The sequence below is a fragment of the Hetaerina americana genome, unplaced genomic scaffold, assembly GCF_022747635.1.
Source record: "Hetaerina americana unplaced genomic scaffold, ioHetAmer1.1.p SCAF_1, whole genome shotgun sequence".
NCBI lineage: Eukaryota > Metazoa > Arthropoda > Insecta > Odonata > Calopterygidae > Hetaerina > Hetaerina americana.
Genome location: NW_027286069.1, coordinates 20,169,790 through 20,189,904, shown reverse-complemented (window position 1 = coordinate 20,189,904; position 20,115 = coordinate 20,169,790). Strand labels below are relative to the sequence as shown.

General features: G+C 37.3%; 1 protein-coding gene and 1 non-coding gene across 2 annotated transcripts; both read right to left on the bottom strand.

Moving 5' to 3' along the window:
- Positions 1 to 426: 426 nt before the first annotated feature.
- Positions 427 to 499, bottom strand: TRNAR-CCU (transfer RNA arginine (anticodon CCU)). Its single transcript has one exon. It is a non-coding gene; the product is annotated as a tRNA-Arg (tRNA).
- Positions 500 to 4,657: 4,158 nt separating this feature from the next.
- On the bottom strand, positions 4,658 to 5,263 carry LOC139696910 (histidine-rich protein PFHRP-III-like). Its single transcript, XM_071595795.1, has one exon. The coding sequence runs from the start codon at positions 5,261 to 5,263 to the stop codon at positions 4,658 to 4,660; it is 606 nt and encodes a 201-aa protein (XP_071451896.1).
- Positions 5,264 to 20,115: the final 14,852 nt, after the last annotated feature.

The window sequence follows — 20,115 nt, the reverse complement described above, 5'->3', positions numbered from 1 at the left end:
CGGTACTTATTGTGCAATCCCCATTCTTTCCTCACCTCAACTTATCTTCATTGTCAATGCTTTCTCCTTTTTTCTTTGAATACAACTTTTTATTCACTATCAATGAAGTAACCACGTAATGAAAAGGGTACAATTACATCTCGAGACTGTTACTTTTTCGATAGCTCGAAAAAATTGAAAGAGAGCAGTGTATTTGTCAGCAAATCTCGAACATCTCTTCACCCTTCTGCTATTTGGGAAAACTCGGTCTTCCAACGCGTCTGATGCGAAAAGGGTACGAAATGAGCGTCTTCACACCAACTTGCGAACTGTGAAGTGAGATGGGGGAGATTTGTGTTTTAAAAAAATCGGAAGTGGCGTCAAGACTTAGGCTTCGCGTCAAGTTGGTCGTTCAAAATTGGCTCTATCGTGTTGTGAAAAAAATATTACCCCTGGGGGGACTCGAACCCCCAATCCCCGGTTTAGGAGACCGATGCCTTATCCATTAGGCCACAGGGGCTAGTGATAAGAGAAATATTTAAGCATATAATTGACTATATATGAAATTATGGTGGTTTTAATTGCATGGATTGTGGATTAAGGAGATAAGACCCCGTGATGTTATCTATTGATAATTCATAGCAGTTGGCGAAAACCAAAGAAAGGTGCATGTTTGATGGGCATATAACCACAGATGCCTTAGGCAATTCATTTACTTGGATCGCTTCCATTATTTGCGCGATAATTGGGGATCTTGGCGTAATACTCAACGGTTAAACATAATAGAAGAATATGCGGGTTAGCCATGAAGATAACAGTTTAAATCATACGAATTGTAGTAAAATGTGATAAAAAAGTAAGAGAGAGGTGTTCAGCAAGAAAGTAAGTAAAGTAAGTAAAAATACGAGAGAGGTAATTGGACCGCAACTTTAATTAGTACCTGATGATGACGCCTAAGCGTTGAAACTAGTAGTATGAAAATAAATAACAGTGGGAAAATACATTGTGTTCTTCATTTAATGAGAGAGGTGTTCCTTTGCTTCAGTGAGGCCTTATTTACACGGCAAGTATCTGGAATCCATGGGAGAAAACGTGAATATAAAATTTAGATATGGTTCAGAGAAAACCGGCAAAGGCTTGTTAAAAATTACAACGAGAAACCAGTAAGCGTGACGGGTATATTATAGGAATTGGGGTGGGAGCCCCATCATTCTCAAAGGGGAAAGGCAAGACGGGCTTTTAGAAAGGCAGAAAATATCTGATTTACTTACGGCACTGAGAGGAATATCAAGGCACCAAATTATAGATTTGTGTATTCGACCACTCGGATAGAATAATAGGGATAGGCTTTTAAAGGCATAGAGTATGGTACTCGTTCTTCCCTCGCTCGATAAGCAAACATACCATATTTGAACCCAAGAGATCGAAACAATTGATCAACTTGAATATAATAATATCATAATTGGTCAAGTGAAACCATTATTTCATGTTGTAAACAGGCATTTATGTACACGGGATTCGTATATGATCTAACATATAGGCAAGCATATACATGAAGTAATAACTCCACATACATGGCTGGTGCCCTAACACCCCAGTCACACACCCTAGTGTCGGCTTGCTAAGTCTTGTGCGGATTAGATACTTGAGAAAAATGTTGAACTCCCCACGTGATTCTCTGGGCGACATAATATGTTTTGTTTAGAGCATTTTCTTTAAGTTCTAATGCTGATGAATATTGTCTTTGAGAATGTAAATACACATAATTGACTGAAACATGTTCAGCACTCACTTTGCTAATGTGGCTCATTGAATACTAGAGTTATTTAAGCGTGGATGTCCATTTTAATGGGCATTGCTTATTAATACGTATTTTACCACGCTAAGAGTCATAGCCATTTCTTTCACTCGTGAACAGAGGTTTGAGAGAAGTCGACAGGAAATCAGGCAGGACAGGAAGTGTATCCGGCACAATTTGAGCCAGGAGGTCATCGCAATTTCGCGCGGTCGCTGTTGGTCCAAACAGAAGAGAAAGTGCCACGCGATGAGTGTCCTTGACCCCACCTCCTCCAACTCTCCTGTCTAGATTCAAAGTGGCTTGAGGCTCAATTCATGGAGGCTCCCCTCAGCACTTTCCGCTCCAACCGTTTAGATGGTGCGTTAGGTGACCCTAGAGGTTCTATTGTAACTGCACAAATCAGTTAGCCCCTTTGGTTCATGCACTAATAAAAGAGTGAGATAATTAATGCAACACCCTTTCATGGGTATTTTCTGAACAGATATGATAAGAATAGAGAGAGGAAAAGAATATTCAAAAATTTTAAGAGGTTCTTATTGACTTTTGAAACGTGCTCAAAAAAGTTCTAGTGCTAGTTTTGAGGCGCTACATTATGAACCTATAAGAATTCGGCTGTTTTTACATCTGCATAAATAACCCGCGATCCACCAGAAAGGTGTGTGGCAGGGGATACAAGCACTAGGTGAAATGGGAGAGGAAGGGAAAAGGCAAAAATTATTCTCTAAAAACCGTAAATAAAGTGCAAATGAATGTACATGCTGTAGGAAGACTAAATTCAAAACAAGTGTTAAATTCACTCAGCTAAATAGTTCTTTGTTATGCAAAAAAACCATAAAACAACCATATTTACCACCCTTCAATTAATATCACATGAGCATAGGGTGGCAGGTACTTTTATGTAAACGCTATTGCAACTATTATATGACTGCAAAATTTATTTTAGTTTTTCTTGAGAAGTACATATATTTTTGAACCATTCATCCGTAATTCTTCTGGGGTTATTCTTCCTCTGCCTCATGGTAGAGCATGTAGAATAAAATATTATTATTCGACGTCAATACCCAAGAAAACTAGCACGCCAAGACCCTATTTTACCAACGTCATTTGCTAAAGAATACTTATGAATACATATGGAGAATGTTTTATCATTATGCCATGTAGATGACATCTCGAAACAACTTCCATCTAGCACTAATAGGGAAAGCGTTAATATTGAGGTCTCAAATAAATTGACTTCAAACCCTGGATTAAATAGTTTGTCACTTTTTTTCAATCCTTCGACTGATGTGCGCTTTATTTAAGCGCGCTCTTTTTTATAAGACACGCTCTTAGTTCATCCTCATACTTCTTAGAGCTTCAAGTGCATTCAAAAAGCAATGAATAAAACTATTTAGGCAACCAAATGTTTCTTTAATTTGTATTTACTAAAATAGTATTTGAGGAAAGATCATGATCGTAAAAAAACTGAACATGAATAGTAACAGAAGCTCAACAATTACACAGTGTGTGTTTTAAATGTAAACAAATTACGAAAATCTTTCTTAAAAATGTCATTCAAATATTTATCGTAAATTCTAAGAGCTAAAAGGATTCAACCAGGATGCACTTCGTGGTTCTAATTGGTTTTCAAATTCTTTATTGGCTGCACTGTTTTTAAGTTAGAAATGTGCACAGAATTGGAAAGCAATTAAAATAAATTTACATACGAATAAAGTGTGAATTTACCTATTGCGTTGCTATGTAAATAAGGCGTGTACAGTTACCTGTATCTTCCAGGCTGTTTCATCAGTCGTATTTTGCGCCACCAAAACTATCGGAAAACGCTTGATGTATAACGATCAGATATGCACAGCTGAGTCGTGCACATTTGCGGACGAACACGAAGCCATCACACGCTTGCTTGCACTCATTTCAGAATGGATAATATTTTTTTTTCGGCCTCCACGTTGAAAACTACTACGTGAGCATCATTCGTCATACTTAAGAGTTTCTGTATAATTTCAGCAATAGACCCTGGTTCTCTATTTAGGAAACGAGGGTTCAGACCACAAGTTATCCATTATTTATTCTTTTTAAATGTTTTTAATGTCGTATTGGTATATTAAGGAAAGTTGTTTAGGTCTTCTTGAGTCGTATCCCCTGAATTAATTGGATTTCATTCATCAGTGCGTGAAACAGTGAATACCAGTGTTAAATTCAGAGATGAAATATAAATGAAAATTACAATTTTCTGAAAAGAGTATGTAACATCAGGAGTAAAAACAACAAAACATTGATAAATATTTAGTTACTATTAATTTATGATGATATTCCTTTTCATTAATTCGTGAATAATATTATTCATCTTAATACACATATCTTTCTTCCTCAATTTTTAAAATCATGGGCAATAGTGGATTTTGAAGTTTTTCAATATTTCAGGTTCAAAAATAAACAAAACGGTTTTATCAATAAAGTTGGTCTTTTTTTATTTTAAAACATAACTTCTTCCATATTTTGTAAAAAGTTTCGAAGAACATAAAACAGACACAGCGTTGCTTTGGCAACGACGTACCATTACAATATTACAAATAACATCAATACGGTATATGTACAATGGTTAGGTACTCGTTTGCTCTCTAATACTTCTGGCAGGATGGAGAAGGTGCCGAAGTCAGCCAATCACGGGGCAAATACCACGGATAACTTCAGCATTGAAATGATTACATGAGACGAAGGGAACCTTTCGAGGATAAGCGTAATCCTGATGGACGAACAGGAACATTCAAAGCGTCAACAAATGGGTCGAATCTGCCTCCAAGGGGCCTCCAGGCGGGGCCCCAATGTGGAGAGAGGGGGAAGAACCCGGGTGCAGGGTGTCGCCGGTTGGTTTCACCGCGTTCACCAGTGGTGTCCTCCGTGGTGGTAGGAGCCATCGTCCCAGTGGTTGTAGGAGCCATCATCCCAGTGTCCGTCATGGGAGCCATCGTCCCAGTGGTGGTAGGATCCGTCGTCCTCTCCACCGTGGTAGGACCCGTCATCTCCGTGGTACGAGCCATCGTCCCAGTGGTTATTTGCTCCGGCCCAGGCGCCGGCTCCATGGTGGGCGCCGGCCCAGGCGCCAGCTCCGTGGTGGGCGCCGGCCCAGGCGCCAGCGTGGTGCCCGGTGACGTGGGCGGGGGTAGGTCCACAGAAGGGGTAGTTGGGGCAGGCGTGGGGGTTCACTCCGGCGGGGTACTTGGCGGCTGCGGCGGCGACTCCGTGGGCACCAACAGTGGCGCCGTGGTGTCCGTAGGCGGCGTAGGCGGGTGCGGCGTAGGGTGCGACGTGGTGGTGTCCGGCGGAGTGAGCGGCGAGGGCCACGTTATCGCAGTAGGGGTAGTTGGGGCAGGCGTGGGGGTTGACGCCGGCAGGGTACTTGGCGGCGGGAATGGCACCGCCCAGGGCGGAGGCCACGCACAAGGCGAGGACGATCTGCGGGAAAGAAGGCAAAATGGCGATTTTCATCTCGATGCGTTAGCCATTCTTTTTCAGTAATTTAAATGGCATATAACTTGCTCTTTGCGTGCATTTGCGGTTTTTAGATATAATTTATATCAGTCGTTTTTCTCTCCTTTAGAGACTGAATAATAACTCCATAATTGTTTATCCGGTTTGAAAATTTACTCGTACCTTTGGGAGGAGGAAATTTGGGTTTCATGACGAACCTATACTTCGTGATCAACAGATGTAATGTGTTACATACTCCAGCTCCGTGAACTGACGAATTGTCGTCCGTTCGCGAATATTTTAATCTAATTTAGAGCGAAGTATTTCTAGGCTTTTGAGGTTATCTAGGAAATTTAAAAGCATTCCTTTTCAATGGGGCACAAGCCACTTGATATTGTATTTGTGCAAATTCTGCCATGACTTTTACCCTGATTCATCGCCGCGTCCTCACGTTAGAGTAATGCTTCGGTAAAACATTTTAATACGATTTGGACTGAAATTTTCTAGACCATTTTGTAAAATTTACTGTATGCTTGAATAAAACATGACTCTCTTAAAATCAATCTTCCCCCCCCCCTTCGTTGGTGAGAAATTTTATCGCCTAACATTATTATTTTATATTAATTACGCATGCATAGATAGTATATCTAGTTGGACAAAACAATTGACTTCTACTTTTTAAGTATAAGTATATTTTCACCCTCTATGAGACCATATTTTTCCCATTGACGAAAGAATAATATTGGCAAAGGACCGTTATAATTGGTGATCAGCACACATTCTTACCAATTGGTAGACCATGGCGTCTGCTTCGTATCAGTGAGCTGGCTCTGAGACAACGCTGTGCCTGTGACTGATGCAGTGTCGGAGGCGCAGTGTTTTATACCAGATCGGCCTGCACGCCACGCCCTCCCGCGAAGTTACCTTTCCATCGATCACCAACGAGTCCTTTGGCCATTGGTCCCTACGGAGCACACACAGGGAGGGACAACGAGCAGGAGTGTGGGCAAGGGGTGACCTCCAAATACCTCAAAACCTATCGATTGTCATCACTTTCATTCTCGAGCACATTCCGGTAGCGTCATTCCCACATTTAACGCCTCGCCGTCTAGAATACCGTTTCCTCTCCCTATTTCGCCTCCCAACCCCCAATTTTCCCGCGAGCGTTTCCGCATTGATTTCTGTCATTTTTTACCATCCGTGGGTTAGCGTCTAGGTGCGTGTGTGTTTTCAAGGTGCTTTCCAACAGGCTGTTGTATTGGTTGTAAAATCACGTGAAAGGGACCGGTTGGTGGAAGCCCGACATTAATTCCATTATGAAAGGTGCTCTATACTTACCAGTCCTTTAACGTTGAATATAAAATAATCTTTTGTTACCGCGACCTTATTATGCTTTTTACTTTGTTACATGCCAATTTCATAGGCAGTTTTTCTGCGAGAAATTAACTTTATTTTAACCATAAACACAGTAAACAGCCCTAAGGTTGGTTTGGTAGGTGATGATAGAGTTCACCAAGCACTAAGCCCGAAGACGTGTGAAATTCACACATCAGGGTAAGGGGTGTACTGTATATACACTTGTGTTATATATGTATATGTATATATATATATATATATATATATATATATATATATATATATATATATATATATAATATATATAATGTGGTGTCTAAATGAGTTCCCTCCTCAAAAGAGTTAAAAATAATTTATATATATATGTCTATATATACAGGTATATATATATATATATAATGTATATGTATATATATATATATATAATGTATATGTCTATATATAAATATATATATATATATATGTATATTTATACATATGCTTACATACTACATAACGTATAATAATCACAGACGGTTCAGAAATATCCGCTAACTCATAACAGTAGAGAAGTGACCACAATTTTGACTAACTTTTTTCAGAGTAGCTCGTTGGACTGATGAATATAGTTAATACATAAATATTAATCCCCAAAGAGGAGGAATGTCCATGCCTTTGCAAGGGGTATTATGAGAGCTGCATAAGTAAACCTTTCCATATTGTTGTATGTGATTTTTTAAAAGCCTTGTCACGTGAAAGGACGTCGCAAATTAACTTAAAATACAGGTTGGATGGGACATTCTCTCAAACAAAAAAGTTACACGAAAACTTTGCACTTGAAGATATAACCTTAGGCAAACACCCTTCCAGGACCACTATGGCGCCTTAAATGCCCTGAAATTTCTTCTGGACAGCTCTTATTGAAGACCACGGGTCATCTGCGCTCGCGGCATAACTTAAGTATGCATCATTTTCCTCTTCCCCCTTCACTCCGGCCCCACGCAATCGCTGTTTCAGTCGCGGGCTAGATTACTCGGCTGTCTTCCTTATGGCAGCGTTCCAGTTGATGATAGTGAGAATGGGCAGGAGGAGTACTCACAACGGTGAGGCTCACGCGGCCTGATTCCTTAGTCACAACTGAGCTGTGAACCCTGGAATGTGGTTGAACCGTGCATATGATGCGTAAGTGAACGATTTTTGAAATTACCCCGTTGCTGCCGTTTTGAAATGTAGCTTACATTTTTTGACCAAACCAACACAGAGTGATATTCCAGCGTTTCATCAAGGATAGAAATATTAGGGTATTCTGTTTTTCATCCAGCGTCGTAAAACTCTGCGAAAAGTGCAGTGGTTCCGTGATTTCCCAGGTCTACCGCGTGTCGCCTTCGGCTTTTGCAGATTTACGGCCTCTCTTGGCTTCTTATTTTGCAAGAAGAAATTTTCACATTCAGTTCATTTAATTTCGCTTAGTTTTTTCACGAAAGTGATATTCGCTCTTTTAAACAAAATGATCAAGTTGTAAATGATGGAACAATTTAAGAGTGTAAAAATCATTCGCCTTGACCGGTCAAGGCGAATGATTTGTACACTCTGAAATTGTTGCATCGAAATGCATATTAGCGGATGACTCCGTTAAAAGTTACTGTTGCGGCATCTCCGGCATTTTCTTGGAATTTGTAAAATGATATTTGTTCTCTATGACATCTTTTTTTGCAAGAAAAACCTGTGTGTGGCATACCAAAAAAAATAAATGTAAAAAAATGGCCCTCCTTGCCAACAAAAGCGAATAGAATCCCTGAGCAAAATTTGTAGATATTTAATATTCTTCTCAATAGAAGATGTTAAAATATGGCGTAAGGAACAAATGAGATTTGCGTATTTATTTCAATGCTCAATAAGTAATGACAAGCGTTGACTTTTCCAGCACGTTGTCTTCGTCCGTCTCTTCCTTTTTCCCATTCCTACCGCTCTGTTTGGCTGGATGAATATTTACTGGAGTAAATATTTTAACAAATATTTATCGTCAAAGAACATGACCTTGATGAGGACTTATTATATTATATTTCTTTATTTTTCGTCAAAGTACGCATTTCCAAGGACTAATCTTTCACTTAAAAGTGATTAAAATCGTGTACCACAAGGCCCAAACGCTTTATTCGCCAGTGAAAGGGATAAGAATTGGGTATATAGCTCGCCTTTAGCGGTTAAAGCGATCTGGTGTTTAACGAAAGGTGAAATTAACTCAATTACATGTTTTCATATTATCAGCTTTTTATTTCCTCACATAAGCATTTCCCTAATTTTTCAAAATAGAAAAAACCCAAAGCTTATCTGGAAGTGCCAAATGAATAACAATTTTACGATACCTTTATATCTTGCCATTATCAAATGCAATTTGAAAAATTAATCCTTGTACCCACATATTTTTACTATAGGTCAAAATGATAACTCGAACATACCTTGTTAATATATAAGTATATCATATGCCATCCTAGATATTTATGAAGCCACCTAACTTAACTTATGTTCTAACTACAGTTAAGGATTCCATATTTTTTTGTGAAAACATCCTAGGCACGGAAAGGTTTGCAATATTCTCGCCCTATTCACCAAGATCCAAACTTTTAAAAATAATTTAAATCTACCAATGATTTTAAAAAAATTGTAATTTTTCCAGTAAATATGCCTCTTCAACCAAACACAGAATTTTTTAATTGTTTTGATTAATATTACTTTTGCTTATGCCATTCAATTTTAACATACTCTTTTATGTTTCAATAATGGTAAGTGTGTATGTCCTTGCAGTAAAATATAGGTGCATATTATAGTATACGTATAAGTGATAAAGTAGGTTCAAACACCTGCCACACACCTTTGCAGTGGCTTTTAGGATATTATTTATATTTAAATGTACCCATATTTACATACCATATATGATTATACTCTACACTAAGGCATAATAAATCATCTGCTTTACATTTATCGGCAAGATATTTATTAATATATAAAACTAATTTAATAATTATGTGAATATCAAATCACGTCGGTTAATATGGAATTTTTATTTAAAATTTTCCTCAAAAATCAAGCTAAATTAAGTGTGTAAATAGATATTGCGCCATCATATTTGCAAACGCAATAGATGATTATATCTTCTGAAGCTGGCGTCAACTCTTCATATGACCATTTATGACAGTGAAGATTCAATTGGGTATAACATTCCGTCCCTATAAATCCTACTCGATATATATATATATATATATATATATATATATATATATATATATATATATATATATATTACCTTTGGTTGCTTATCATAAATGCTTAGTTCACTATGATTTAACAATGCATTACCATCATCAATATCTTACTGCAGAAGTTTTTGTCGTCGTAAGGGGTTTTCACTTCAATAATTGAATAATTGGCTTGTATCAGCTGTCCAATCTATCATCTCATTCCCGGTCAATCTCTTCATTCTGTCGTAGTTCTTCGCACTGGCCTTTTTCGATTGCTTTCTTCAGATTGTTCTTCCATAACCTTCCTATATTATTATTGCCTCGTGGTTTCCTTTAATTATTGCCTTTAACAAGTGTCTGTGCCTCAAGATGTGTCAAAGTAGTTTATCTCTTCTTCTTGTTAATTTACCTCCATACGTTTCTCTCTTCACCCACTCTTCTAGATACTTCTTCTCTTGCTTTCCACTTTATAGCCTTTCTTAGTAATAGATCTGTAGCACCAGATTTACATCACTCCCAATCGTCTTTTCCCTGCCGCCCCCATCGTCCAAGCCAAGGACGCTATATATAAGTTTTAATGAATCGTTTCCTTATGTCTATGCTAGTGCTATTAGCGTTAAGTGCTTCCTGCTTCTAATAAAAAGCCTTCGCTGCCATCGTAATTTCTCTTACCTATTCCTCTTGCCCCTTCCATCGTGTTAGCGGATTACTACGTTAAAGTTTCCGTCGTGGCATCTCCCGTAGTTAATTGAATTTCCCTTGTTCAAGGGGATCTAACCCTAGCCTTATTTGGAGTGTATCTTCCCTACTCTGAATGCGGATCATTATTTCATTTTAAATATTATTCATCTTGAAGTTGTATTTTTTCTTTATCTTTAATGTACGAGGGTCATCCGGAAAGTAGTACCCGTTCGTGAAATAAAGACACGAAAGTAAATATTAACAAACATAAAAAATTTTATTTGAAAGAGGATACTTTAAACTACTTCTCAACATAATCTCCAAGCAAATTAAGGCATTTGTCATAACGTGTGACAAGTTTCTGTATTCCTGCTGCATAGTCCTTCGCCGCCAGCTCATTGAGATACGCGAGGGACCCATCTTGCACAAATTTTTGCATAATGCAGATGGTGTTTAACAATTTCATGAACAATTGTTCGAGAAACATTGGGAAAATGCTCACAGATGTCATCAATTGTGACGCGCCGATCGTTCCTCACGAATTCGTCAACTGAGCTCACCAGTTGGTCTGTAATGACAGACGGTCTCTCCGAACGCTCATCGTCGTGTGTGTTCCCCCTCCCCATGTTGAAGTTGCGACACCACCGCCGAACAGACGACTCGTCCATTACATTGTCTCCATACACCTCCTTTAATTGGCGATGAATATCACATGGGCGAACGTTTCTTGCATTGAGGAATTTAATCACTGCCCTCACTTCACAACTGGCGGCGTTCTCAATTTTTTTAAACATTGTAAACAATCACAGAAACAACACAGGCAATGCTAGCGTCACGCAACTTGGCTCAGAGAAGGCAGACAAGCCACTGAAGCTATCTGACCTCGTCCAGCGGCTACTCGCGTCGTCAGCACTTCATGCGGCACGAACGGGTACTACTTTCCGGATGACCCTCGTATTAGTTCTTATCCTCGCTAGATCTTCTTTCTCCTCTGCAACTAGAGCTACAGGTATGTCTTCCGCAGACTGTGGTTTACATATCCTTTCTCCATGTATTTTTCTTGATCTCATTAAATTGCTTCTCAGTTTACACATTAAATAGCAATAGGGCTGCGCAAGTCTGACTTACTTCTTTCTTTATTATAACTTCTGCCAAGCTTTCACCACATCTAATTACTGCCACCTCTTCTCTATGTAGAGCGTACATCAATCTCCTGTCGTTCTATTTCAGTAAGTTTTAATGTAATTCAAATCATATTCATACGCACAAATGTATTTTAATTGTTTTTTCAACCTCTACGCGAGATTAATACATTTTTTGATAATACAAATTGTGAAACTCTCATCATAGAACATAACATTATCATGTAGTGCCAAGGGTGTTATCTTCATGGAACCGCATAAGTGAATTAATGGTATTTTTTATTTAAGATGGCAGATAAATAGATGCTCTAATAACCTCTATTTGCTAAAGTGGTGTGAAGTCATCCACACTTAAATACATTGGGTCGGCACCCCACTTTTTCAACAGATTTTATGTTAAGCAAAAAACGCATTAGTTTTCATGAGATGCAGCGCACTATCCAGGTCTTTTCAATTATCCCTCCAATTAATAACAGGGCACTCGGCGCAAAGCACAATTCCAATTCAGGGATAAGATCATTGGCTGTTAAATATGTACTTTATATATATATATATATATATATATATATATATATATATATATATATATATATATAATCATACCTGTACAAGCGTATTATGCGGAAAATTGAATGCCCTAAAGAATGTTATTAAAAACAAATTTGTACAGCAGTTACATTACGTGAGGATATATTTCACTGAATTTTATCAAATTTTTAGAATTAAAATACCTAATTTTTACAGTGTTTATTAATGGCAAAAGGAGATAAAAATGTGCAAAAAATGTTATCAACTCATTGAAAGATTAGAAAATTCTTTGTATATTTTAATCAGAATAAAAAAAATATTTATGATCGAACATTTTGTATTGTGGAGGGGTCCATTGCAGTGAAATTTTCTCATTATGTATTTCGCAATGTTCCGTTCATTTTTGGTGGAATAAGTTTGATATGGCATATGTAAATTTATATTCATGTAACACTGAGACTGTATTAAAGTACTTTTGAGTAATATTTGATTCAAGCATTAAAAATTACATGTCTCTTTTCTTTTTCAGTGCCAATGAATTCAATTGTTTTCTGCAGTACCCTGCAGAAGTCTGCAGTAATCTTTTTTGGCTGTTTTAGAGTCTTGTAATGATGTTCGAATGGTAAGTATATTGATGTTTTCCAGGAAATGTGTTTTTGATTTCATCAATTTATATTGATGTAAAATTTGGAAGTGTGCAAAAGGAACCTCCTTAGAAGCCTTTGCCTAAGAAGGTCCGAAGTTTTTTCAATTAATTTTTTAAAAAAAGCTGGTATCCAGCTATATGGTGCGTTGGAATTAACAGTTTGAACGTTACGGAATTTCCGGCCGTCGCAGCCCGGATAAAGTTCCGCGAAAGATTTAAAGGGAAAGGTAGGTAGCAGGTGTACCTGCGGAAGAAATCTCTGGACAAGAGAAGGGCATGTACAATCTGCTCTCCTCTCAACAAGGACGAATTCCGTTGGAGATTCGACCGTGCAGTCTGGGCGTGCCTGCTTCCAGCCACCCCTCCGCGGATAATGACTGAGGAATTAATGCTCACCTACCCCCCCAGGGCCGGCCTCCTCACCAATGCCGAGGACATTTGCAAGTGGAAGAGGACTTTCTACAGAATCTTTAAATATTCCATTGCAATGTAATCGTATATATTAATTCTTCAGAGAGGCAAACATTAACTAATGTGGGGACAACTCAAGGTATTTTGCTAACAAGTCCGAAGAAAAATGTACCACCGTTCTCTCATCATAATAATTGACCAAAATGTAACTGTGATAACCGGAGGAGAAGTGAGCATTAGTTGAATTTGAACTATAATCGACACTTTATTTTTTATGGTGTCAGATGTATGATCATGATGAGAACAAATGTTCTGAAAACTAAAAGTCTGTAGCAAGTTTTAAAATTTCAAGTTTTTGACGAAAGAATTTAGAGCTAGGTAGTTAAAACTAAGTGACGTTTAATGTTATTTCTAGTATTAATATTATTATTAGTAGACTACCGTTTTAGAAGGGCGAAAACTAAACACCTGTTCATTTCTAAGCCTCAACCAAGACACAACCTGACATTCGACGCTAAATTCTTCTTCGATTCCGTATGCTTCCTTCCTCCCTTTCATTCCGTCCAACATGCCTATCCTATTCCCACTCCTTCCTCGCCATTATAACGTCCTCTCCTCTTTCTAAGTCTTCAATACCACATTGCCAATCAAAATTCTCTTCATTCATCTTTGAATTTCTCCCAATAATCTTCTCCCTTACCCCCATTCCATGTCTTGTACCTCTTCTGATTTGTGGCATGTGAATGAAGGCTGTTGTTTAATTACTAAAAGATTAATATTACTGAGTTAAAACGTAATTCAAACGACGCTAGTAAATTGCATTTACCCTCCCCTCTCAACATTGTCCCCCCATAGGCGGCTACATAACCCTTGTGGTAGGGTTGGTCCCTGACTAATGGCATTTGTATCATCGGGTCGAATGGTTTTAGTCAAAAATGTTGTTTTTGTGTGACAGTTATTGAATAAATTAAAAATGTGTGAATAAAAGGCATTTTGATTTTGAAACGCCCAGTGCCCATCAATAAAACAGAAACGTTTATTTAATGACACGGAAAATTCTTTTCTTTTGAAATGGCTTGTCTTTTTGTACATCCATGGCATAAGTTTTCTCCGTAGAATGTCTTAATGACCTTTATTTTAATAAATGCTTATTAGAATGTGAAAAACACTCGAATGGAACTTGGACACTTGCAGCGATAACAGGAACATCACATTGAACATTATTTTGATTCTCGAGGCATTATCAGGAGTACTTTTTTACCAAATGTCAATTATTAATTTAGTTGAGAACACTGGAGACCTTTATATAGACCCACCGTGCATTTTCTATCACGTATCAATATATAAAAGAAATATTAATATTTAATAAACGGCTGTGGTGATCATCTTGCCTGCTTCGAGAGGTATTTCGCATTCAGATAGCTAGCTGTATTTGGCATCAGCTGTTTGATATATTTTGCATTTTTCATGGAAACTAACATATAAGATAAAGCTAATATCTATTTCGCTTGCGCGGCCTGAAATTACCCTCTGGCACCCACTTTAGTAGCTCAGAGTAGCGTATTGATTGCTACCTTGCAGATAACCATGTTGATTTAGGATGTTCTAGTACTCCATATTAAGTCATGTCTTTTGTGATTTCACCACATGTAAGTAATCACCAATTGCTGACATTGATTTGAGACTCTGTTTCAAATATTTATAAAATTCTACAATTGGAAAGTTAAGAGTTTAAAACTGCAGTTATCCTGGAAAATTATTAAGGATGTATATTATACATTAATTCCAATGAGAAACGCGAAAATTGAAGTCTTAAGTGCAACAAACTGTCGAAACGTTATTTCCAATTACAGCTTACTTAAAGCCTATGAAGTACAATCGTGAAACAAGAGCTGGATTTAATATTATTATATTCACCTAGTACCATACCCACTAATAGTACTGATAGAACGATAGTAATTTTTTTACTCAAGATATTTCCGTATTTAGTTTCTGAAAACAGAAGTAATATCTAAGTAAATAGTTTAAAAACAAGCTTTAACAATAATAATAAATGTCACAGATATAACGTTGGCTCGCTAATCACATAAAGTAAGACAGAGACTTTTGCGCCGATTCGATAGGAGAAAAAACGGCGATTCTACGACATTGCAATTCAAAGATACCGCCTGTCTCGCAATGGGAAGAATAGCGCCACTGGATGGCTGAAGTGATGCGGCCGAATGTGGAATCATTTTGTTAACCCTTTAGCACCTTTTTAACCCTCCCCACCCCTTTGTCGCTGAGCGTTCGAGCATCGAACCATTTTTAGCACAAAAACGTGGTCAGAAGCGAGGAAATGGGCTGTTCAAGGTCATGGAGTGGGGAATCCGGGGTTCCGAAGGTCACGGAAGGTTACGTGAAGGTCGGGAAAGGAAACTACTCGGGATTCAAAAGGAGCATGTTAAAATCTAAAGTTCCCGAAGGAGAAAAACAAGTGAATTAATAGAAATGAAAGGAAAGATATTCGATCGACAAATACTCAGTAACTATGGATCGTAGAGACAAGACGAAGGTCTCACCATGGAGTAAAAATAAATTACTATCCGTCACGCTGAACTCTTTGCGATCCCATTCATGTTTTTGCATGCAATATAATTTCTTCCTTATAATATTAATGCGCGCACTGTTTCCGAGCGTTCATCACTTCGAGCGGACCACCGCGAGCCGGCGAAAAGTGAAAGTTTCCCTTACACGCTCGCATGTCTGTGGCTAACATCAACCGAATTAATTGCCAATACCAATGGTTTAACATGCATTCAGTCTCAATTAATGATAAACAACGAGATATCCTTATTACTAAGCCTTCCTTGAGAATAAATGGAACTAAAAATACATGTAATTATTTCCGCTGCATATTACAAAACCACCCTGTTTAATATCAGAATGCTTCTTTCAAGTTTGCCATGGTTTAACATTGTGGGTGCATACCACATCCATCTTCATGAGCAAAATGCAATTGAAATATTTTTAAATAAGTGGCAAAGTCGATTTCAACGGTGAAATAACTTTGCGTGTGTATCTAGGGTACGTCTGATGTAGACTTTTTAATCTTATCCTGACTGCCTGCATAATTATATATGCTTTCTATTTACACTATTTATGGCATTGTATTGCCACTCATTAATTTTAATTTGTTCCGTACTTCCTACTATTGATATTCTTTCTTCTCGCGAGAGGTCCTTATACAGGAAAAGTAAAATGACGTTTCTTTATTCGTTTAAAACTGTAGGTCTTACGAAAACAATGTAGACAATACTTTACAATATTTACTACAATGATGAGGATGTCGACAATATTTTACCGTGTTCAGCACATGGCAAATGCGATTTCAACAGACATCCTTCTCTACGCGTAGCAACGTTGTTTGTTGAGAAACGTATAGCCGGAAAATTTTCGACAATGGCAAATAGCGCATCCATCATTGGTTATAACATTCTTCATTATTCGTTCACCAACGTGTAGTGATTTGGCCTTTGATCGATAAGTAACAAATGAGGAAAGGCATATTTTGTGATTTTTTTCTTTTCTGTCAACAGTTCGTAAAGGAACGCTATGAACTACGCGGTCCGACACATTATATCTCCTTTTCTCTCGATGAACGTGGTAGGAGCGATCTCCTTACGCAAAAAGAAACTTCAACCGATTATTTAAAGGTTACCCGTCCGGACTTGAACCTACGACCTTATACTCCATAACTAACAGCCCTAGCCACGAGGGCAGATTGCCATATCATTAGAATGGAACATAGCATGAATTACATATCCGTAGATTTACTACTAAGCTTTCGAGTGGCGTATCCTCACAACTCTCTCCACCCTCCCTTTCTTTTCTCCAGGATCCCCTCTCTCCTACGCAGCAGGACGTAGCAAATAATGTATTCAGGTTTTCGTTTGTCATTGGTGCAAAAATAAGCTCGGCAAAATTAATCAATTTAGTTTTAAGCATGTATACAACTAGGGAACTAATTGAAGTTTTATTGAGGAGAATTTTCGGCGGATTTTCCTCTGCTAATGCATGCGCCCGGGTTCTTATTTCGATGCTGAAGGAACAGAGAAGTTGAAAATGATTCCGTTAATCAGCATCATCCGATTAATATGAGGCCTTCTTTTCCAATATAAATACGAGTAAAATATGCATCTATATCAATCGTGAACTTAGTATATAATCACAACATAACGCACAGTATTTTATTTACAATTAGTGCATTTATATATATATATATATATATATATATATATATATATATATATATATATATATATATATATATAATATATATATATATATATATATATATATATATATATATATATATATATATATATATATACACATAATATCCATATTCTTTCAGTTTTTGTAATTAGTACAAATAATTAATTTGTGAGTAACTAGTTATATGTCTTGGTATCTCGCTTTATCATGTGTCTGTGTAGGTCATTATTCGCCCGAAGTGCTACTTTCAATTACGAGTGGCGTTATTTTTGGTTCAGTATTGATTTTGTTGCGTCCTAAGGTATAGCCAACATGCAGATACAGTTATTAAAAGAAACTATGAGCCTTCGCACCCTAGAGAAAATATTGTATTGGCTGAGACGCTCAGCCAGACGCAAAGATCGAAAGAGGTGGGCAAAAACTAAATCAGGCAGAATGGTTTACATATCTGAAAAGTATTCAAGACAAAAATGGTCAAAGTAGTAAGAACATTAAGGAGAAGAATTGCATTAGGTTAAGAAGCTTTAGCAAGAAGGGATTTGATGTAATGAACATTGAGTAAGGAAAGGCTCATCAAAATTTTGATGTGCGGCATGTACTTGGATGGCACAGAATCATGGTCTTTGAAGCAACATGATATAGGTCTAGATTGGAAGCTTTTAAAATGTGGGTGTTAAGAATTATGGAGAAGATTAAAAGGAAAGAAAGGAAAACAAATGAGGAGGTGCTAGGTATGGTGAAGGAGGAGAGGGGATTGTTGGGGGAAATCTAAAGGAAACAGTGTGAATGCAGAGTAATTTGATTGGCAATGGGATGTTAAAGAGTGTGATAGAGGGGAGAACATTAGGTAAGCAATGAAGGGATAGAAATAAGACAGGCATGTTGAAAGGAATAAAGGGAGAGAGGAAGTATGCTGAGTTGAATATGAGTTTAATGCAATGTTGGATGCCAGTTTGTGTTTTTATGGGAGAGGCAAGGGAATTGCCATTATATCATTGCGTTGCCTGGGTCCATTGAAAACCGACCTTAACCAGTAATACCAATAATAAACACATTTTCAAGGCTAGAGTTGTTTGTGATCCCATAGACCTCAATTTCCCAATGCATTTTAAAATTGTCTTCGGTGAAAACAGACATTATGATAAATCATACTCACTGTTAAAAGGCATTAGTAATTCTTCATTCATTCATGTTATTACACATTTACCAAGTAAACCAATGGTGGGATTCATCCATTGGAAGTTTTCCAGATGAAATTTGGGATCCTGGTTGACTAGGATATTCATTCTTAGGCATCCTGGATTTAAAAGGAAATTTATATAGATAAATTTAAAGATTAGAAGAAATAGTTTTGCTAAGGTAGTTATGAAATTTTATCTTTTTTGTAGATATGAAATAATAACGATCCTCTTCAAGTAGAATTTTCTGTGTGAAGGAAAGAACTTTCTCAAAATCAAGCAATTAGTTGACCTTTCATGAAGACCATGATCAACTTATTTAAATGTATTAGGAAGTTTTCTTTTTATGCACTTCATATTATTTCCTAAATTCTGCTATTATTAATTTGATTCAAATGAATTGGTTTAGGCTATCTTCACCACATTTGCACAAAGTAATTACTGTAAATTTTCATGTCAACAATCATTCCTTTCTTGTAATCAACCAGGAATTACTAATATGTGCCGGATTATCTGAAATTACTATAAAACTGGTGGGAAAAATACAAATTTCAGTTTTCTGTCAATGTATCTGCTGCTAAGTTGTTCGCCAAGTTTAAACAAGGAGTGTGCCTATTAAGAAAATAGTTATCTACAAGTTTGTGTACCTGTACGTACATACAGAGACTATTACCAAATTAGACTAAAAAATTTTTTTCATTTCATTGGCTGATGTTATCTGAGAATGAGATTTCATACTTTTTCCCATATGAGGTTTGTATCAATATTCAAATATATAGATGCCCTCTTACATTGTGGAAGGGATTAATACACTCCCAGAATACCATCTGTGGTTTAGCTATACTCGAGTAATGCTTCCGCCTATTGAGGGTTTTTATTACAACTGGTACTTTTCAGTGATATCAAGACCTCTTTTAACAGAAACCTCATGCCTAAGGACTTGGGCAAGTACAAGGATGTCGATTTGGGTTGCTGATATGTCCATGGACGATTCAATGAGAGGTTCATGTCTTCTGTTGTGAATGTTTTTGCTTTCTTGAGAGAAATAAAATTGGCATAAAATTTTGCCATTTTTCATCCTCCTAGAAAGATTTAGCAGTGGCATCCGCGATGAATTTTTTGTACGAGTGTAAGTGGAATTATGAAAAAAGAAAAGAGTTACTGTAGTCATATTTGATGATCTAAATTGCTCATGCTTATCCACAGCTAGATAAACCAATCGCTAGTTTTGTGTATAAATAAGGTTGGGTCCTGGCTGGTGGTATGCAAAAGGTCAGTTGCTGAGCATGCCCAAGAACCCACACCATACGATAAGAAAATATAAATTTGTGACTTGATTTTTTATGACAAACAGTAATGCCATCCATTGGGGCAGCTTTAACCATAAATTTTAAAAATAAGGGTGAACCTAAATAGACAGATCACCCAATCTGCATTGTTTAGTGTACTGATT